Source organism: Guillardia theta (assembly GCF_000315625.1).
Source record: "Guillardia theta CCMP2712 unplaced genomic scaffold GUITHscaffold_60, whole genome shotgun sequence".
In the NCBI taxonomy this organism is placed as follows: domain Eukaryota; class Cryptophyceae; order Pyrenomonadales; family Geminigeraceae; genus Guillardia; species Guillardia theta.
Genome location: NW_005434614.1, coordinates 195612 through 200723, shown reverse-complemented (window position 1 = coordinate 200723; position 5112 = coordinate 195612). Strand labels below are relative to the sequence as shown.

General features: G+C 54.6%; 2 protein-coding genes across 2 annotated transcripts in view; both read left to right on the top strand.

Moving 5' to 3' along the window:
• Nucleotides 1-1950, top strand: part of GUITHDRAFT_112570 (hypothetical protein) — a gene marked incomplete at both ends in the record, with an annotated part of 3616 nt that extends 1666 nt beyond the window's left edge. Inside the window, 9 exons of the mRNA XM_005828282.1 lie at nt 185-241; nt 288-421; nt 526-793; nt 845-901; nt 953-1068; nt 1225-1285; nt 1333-1368; nt 1431-1492; nt 1545-1950. Of these exons, the coding sequence (XP_005828339.1) occupies nt 185-241; nt 288-421; nt 526-793; nt 845-901; nt 953-1068; nt 1225-1285; nt 1333-1368; nt 1431-1492; nt 1545-1950 (1197 nt within the window). The remainder of the gene's footprint in view (nt 1-184; nt 242-287; nt 422-525; nt 794-844; nt 902-952; nt 1069-1224; nt 1286-1332; nt 1369-1430; nt 1493-1544) is intronic.
• Nucleotides 1951-2092: 142 nt separating this feature from the next.
• On the top strand, nt 2093-4392 carry GUITHDRAFT_112569 (hypothetical protein; the record flags this gene model as incomplete). Its single annotated transcript, XM_005828281.1, has 12 exons — nt 2093-2154; nt 2201-2279; nt 2329-2364; nt 2415-2488; nt 2531-2579; nt 2641-2698; nt 2748-2899; nt 2956-3151; nt 3199-3259; nt 3520-3604; nt 3729-3872; nt 3964-4392. 12 exons carry the CDS (start codon nt 2093-2095, stop codon nt 4390-4392), a joined length of 1425 nt encoding a protein of 474 aa, XP_005828338.1.
• Nucleotides 4393-5112: the final 720 nt, after the last annotated feature.

Here is a 5112-nt window from a genome sequence, read left to right as displayed (position 1 = left end):
TGGGTTGGGTGGTGGGTTGGGTTTTGGGGGGTGGAAACTAGCGATGAGGATGCTGATCTCTTTGATCAGCTCTGGACCGCTCAATCTCCTTGAAGGCAAGTAGCTGATATGAAGCCCGCTCCTGCTCTCGTCTCCTCTCCCCTCCCCTTCCCTTCCCTCTTGCTCTCTTCTCAGCTTCTTGCAGACCTGTCAGAGCGCAGTCGACTTCTTGCTTGCTTCTTCGTCAAGAGGAGAGAAGGAGGTGGGTTTCACAGCTAGGAGCAGGCATACAGTGACGAGTGCGTCAGCTACTTGAGGTGTCTGCCCACCTGCTGCAGCATCGCGCCCGTCAAGTTCGTCTCCTCGCTCTCAAGATTGTTGAGAGTGTCGGAGAGCCCGAATCAGCGCAAGTGAACGCGATGATGAAGGGAATCTTAGAGAGGTCGATGTCTTCTTCTCTGCTTGTTTGCCCCTTTCTGTTCTCCTCGCTTGCATCTCGATCGCCTTGTCTCTGCTGCACCTCTCCCGCTGATTCTTTCTCGTCAGGCTTGAGGATGAGCATGTTTCTCTTCGCTTCGCAGCTCTCAAGGCGTTGGACTCTGTTTGTCGTTTCCCCGCCAGGAGCGTCGCCATGGCAGCCATCGACAGCCTCCTCAAGTTCAGCAAGGCAGACAAAGACGACGAGCTGCTTCACCACCAGCTGTTCATGACCGAAGGCACCAAGTTGATTGTGCGAGCGGCCGGAGAAGAAAAGAAGATGATAGTGGAGACATGTTTCAGAGCTTTCATGACTTTTCCCTGGCACATGCGACAGGTAGTACCTGTTGACACGAGATGGAGCGACTGAAAGTGATTGTCATTTCAGAACAGCATCGACATCCTGATGAGCCTTTGGCGCAGCGGAGAGAGTGAACCTCTCGAAGTGAATGACAAAAGATGGGACTGCGATGATGTAATATGATTCGTCTTTCAGTTCGTCTTGAAGAACATGATCGATCATCGACCCGAGCATCGACAAGCAAGTGTTGAGATCCTGGCAGCTCTCACATCTGATGGAGATGTTGCTGTCGCAAGTGACATGTCGCGCCGGTTGTCACCCCTTGACCCTCCTCGCAGAATCTCTCTGCCTCCTCCTGCAGAAAGTAGCTCTCTTCAGGTGACCTCTTGCTGTCCTGTCCTGCATCGAGACATCGGGAGGCTCGTCCGGGATAGCGCGTCCCTTTCGTTGCTCACCCGCCATGGCAGGGCAGAGGACCGGCGGTCCGGATGTCTCGACGCGATTGTCGGGGCAATGATGGGAGGACCCGTGAGCTTGTGAGATTTCAGCAGATGAAGGTTGATGACTGCTGTCAGGGCGCGAGGACTGCTGCTGAATGTCTTGTTGAGTTTGTGATGGAGAAGGCAAGTTGTGTTGAGATGATGAGCAGCAGAGCTGATCTGATATTGTTCAGATGGCAAGCAAGGACAATTCGAGGCTCATGTCGTTGGAATGCCTTTGGCGGATGTTTGTGAGGTGAGCTGGAAGTGACGTGAAGGTGTGAAGAAGCGCTGAGATGAAATGACAGTGGAGTCGAGGAGGGAAAGGAGGCTGCGCAGCAAGCTGCTATGAGTCTGATTCTGAGAAATGAAGGAGGAGCAGGAGCGGGAGCAGGAGCTGGAGCTGGAGCTGGAGCTGGAGCTGGAGCTGGAGCAGGAGCAGGAGCAGGAGCGGGAGCGGGAGCGGGAGCAGGAGCAGGAGCGGGAGCGGGAGCGGGAGCGGGAGCAGGAAGATTCTCGACGGAAGAAGGGATTTTGTTGCACAAGATGGTCTTGCAGACATCGGAGGCTGGTGGAGGGAGGAGGAGAGAGAAGGAGAGGAATGTCGCCATGGACAAGAGGCTGATGAGCATCGATGGGAGCTTGTCGACGGCGAGGCAGGAGGAAGCAAGGCTGCAAGTGAGATGTCCTGCATTGACTCGAGTTGGGCCGTGATGATTGTTGGCCACCAGCTCATGCATGAGGAGATTTCTCGACAGTCATCGTGAGTGTTGACATGTCCCTTCTCTTCCGATGTCGCTGTTGCTTCGATGTTTGTGCCATGATATGGTTCTAACGTGCAATCTTGCGAGAAAGAATGCTTCAAGCTGATTTGCCGGCGGGAAAGTTTCGACGGAATGTGCAGAGAGTGAAGAACAGGTGAAAGGAATGAGAGGTGTCAAAGGGCTGTAACTTGTGGCTGCAGCTTGAAACTGATTCAAGTCATGGACAAGCGAGATTCCCCTGTTGATCCCCTCAAGGCACTAGTTGAGCCTAAAGAAGATGTTGTTTGTTGAAGAGAGATGTTCTGGGGCTTGTGATACTGCGAAACAGGAGATCTCTCTTCTGCACCAACTCAATCAGATCGAGGTGCTCACATGGCATCTTGTTGTATATCAGGGAGATTGAGGTTGTGACAGGCCGAGCTGGCAGGACGCGGGGTTGACGGCAAAATGAAAGACATACAACAGAGATTGACTCGTGCTACACAAGAGTGATGAGTGTGTTTGTGTTGTTCATTGTAACAACGTCTCAGGTTGTCGCAAGCAGAGTCTCTCTACTCCTCCTGCTTGTCAGCGGCACAGGTGAGAAACATGCCACTTGTGTTTGTGCGGCTGACGTGAAGTCTCCGTTCCCCACCGACAGAAGATTGAGAAGGTTGAGAAAGACATGGCAGAGATCGAATCGACTAAGTCAGCAGCTGGTTGTCTTCTCCCCTCTCTCCCCAAAGTCGTTGTGAGATCTGCCAGCAGCACCTGGCGAGGGCACCGAGAGGAGGTTGGCGCGGAGGTTGGAGATGCTGAGGAAGAGGAGGAGCTACCTCGAGAAGTTGGGAAGTCGGACAGAAGAGCTGAAGGGTCTTGTAGCAGCGCGTCGATCCAGATTGAAGCAAGTTTCTCAGGAGGTTGTGTTCTCAGATCAGTGTTGCCCCGACTCGTGCTCACATGTTGTGTTGAGCAGCATGAGCAGGCGATCCAGGAGATTGCGCCCTTTGAAGATCAGAGGAGACAAGTTATGAAGATGTTCTCCGATGTGCCGTCTGTCGATCTTTCTTCTGTTCTCTCTCTTCCAAACATCTTCGTCTCCTCCCATCCTGACATCGGCATCCTCTACTTCGGCGTCGTCGCTCTGCTCGACGTGTCCATGGCGGAAGAAGGTGAGGATGCTTGAACTTGCTCCCAGTCTCACATGCCTTGATCGCAGACCTTGAGATCCGACATGTCCCTAAAGATCGTCTCGTTCAGTTCGTCGCCTGCACATTCGGGTTTGATATCCACATGCTGCTCCTGCTCCTGCTCCTGCTCCTGCTCTCGCTCTCGCTCTCGCTCCAGCTCCAGCTCCCGCTCCTGCATGTACTCAATATCTTTCTTCACCTTCACTTCCCTGCAACGATGTCAATTTTCTTGCTGTCCAGTGTCTCTCTCTTGCTCCTGCTGCTGCTTTTCTCGTCCTCCACCTCCTCCACCTCCACCTCCACGTCCTCGTCCTCCTCCTCCCATCTGGAACTCTTGTGACTGCTCTCAGGCGCTCGCGGGGAGAGAGATTCTCGTCGCTCATCACCACAGACACTGTCTCCTCCGTCATCGAGGACTACGAGGCCGAGGAACTGGTAGGATAAGGGAGAGAGGGAGGAGGAGGAGTGAGGGAGGAGGTAGAGGAGGAGGATGTAGCAGAAGATAGGCAGGAGGAGGAAGAGGGAGGAGGAGGGGGAGAGGAGTGATGGTTTCGAGTAGGTGCGGGGGAGGTTTGAAGTCGGGGAGGAGGGAGAGCTTCTTTTCGGTAGCGGAAAGCACAACATGCTCGCTCCTGCCCTTGCGCGGCCTCCGCTCGCTGATGAGCAGCTCAGCAACCAGCGGGAAATGCGAGGATCTCTTGCGGTATGACAGAGCTCAGGAGGAGAAGGAGGGAGAGGGGGAGGAGGAGGAAGGGAGGAGAGCAGGAGAGGAGGCGGAGCTGACGCAGCTTCAGGTTGTGCATGGCGGCAGGTGTGCGGTAGCTCTCAAGGCTCTGCGGGCGCTGCAGGCGGGAGCAGAGGGGGTGGTCGTCCTCCTCGATTTAGATCCCTCGCGCCCCCTCCTCCCTCCTGCTCCCGGACGTTTGGAGGCGGCGGAGCAAGTGGACGTGCCTGTTCTGTGCATGAGGAAGGAGGACGAAGGTCGACTGCTGGCTGCCCATCGCGTGAAGGTCTGCATGCTGAAGAGCGGGTTTGAAGCGTCGCTGGAGGAGGAGAAGGAGGAGGATCAGTCGCAGGAGCTGATATCACCTAGGAAGACGAGGAGGCGGGAGAACATCTTGGAGGAAGATGAAGTGGAGGAGGAGAGAGGGAAGGGCGTAGAGGAGTTGACAGAGAAATGGAGCAAGTGGAAGGAATTCAAACCTGCGCCGAAGAAGAACTGAGAAGGGATGGAGGATGAAGGCGATGATGTAAATGAATGTAAAGATGTTAATACCATAAAACTGAGCGATGTTATCTGCTCTAAAATCTTTCAAGACAGCCTTCAGCAGTCTGAGCTACAAAAGCGTCATCTTCACCTCCCCACGTTGACCGCGTCTTGTCACAACTCATCTCTCATCGCTGACAAGACATCCAGCATGTTGCTCCCTCCATCATCGTCGTCGTTCAAGTGAACACAAGCACTGTCCTTGTCTTTGCGTCCTCTCCTCCACTCATCGCACAAGTGCATGGAAACTTGAGATTTGTCATCCACAACGACAGTCTGGGCAGCTCGACAAACTCCTGCCATGGCGTCAACAACATGAAGATACAACATGACGCGTCTGGTCGTCTACCTTGATGGATCAAAAGCGTCTGCTGGTGTCGCCTGAACCCCTGCAATGAGGGGGGTGAGACGTAAGTGCAGAAGAAGATGGAGCGTGTGTTAGAGGAGGAGGAGGAGGAGTTGATGGTTGTGGGGAAGAAGAAAAGGAGGAGGAGGAGGAGGAGGAGGAGGAGGAGGAGGAGGAGGAGGAGGAGGAGGAGGAGGAGGAGGAGGAGGAGGAGGAGGAGGAGGAGGAGGAGGAGGAGGAGGAGGAGGAGGAGGAGGAGGAGGAGGAGAGGAGGAGGAGGAGGAGGAGGAGGAGGAGGAGGAGGAGGAGGAGGACGGAGGTACGTAGGTA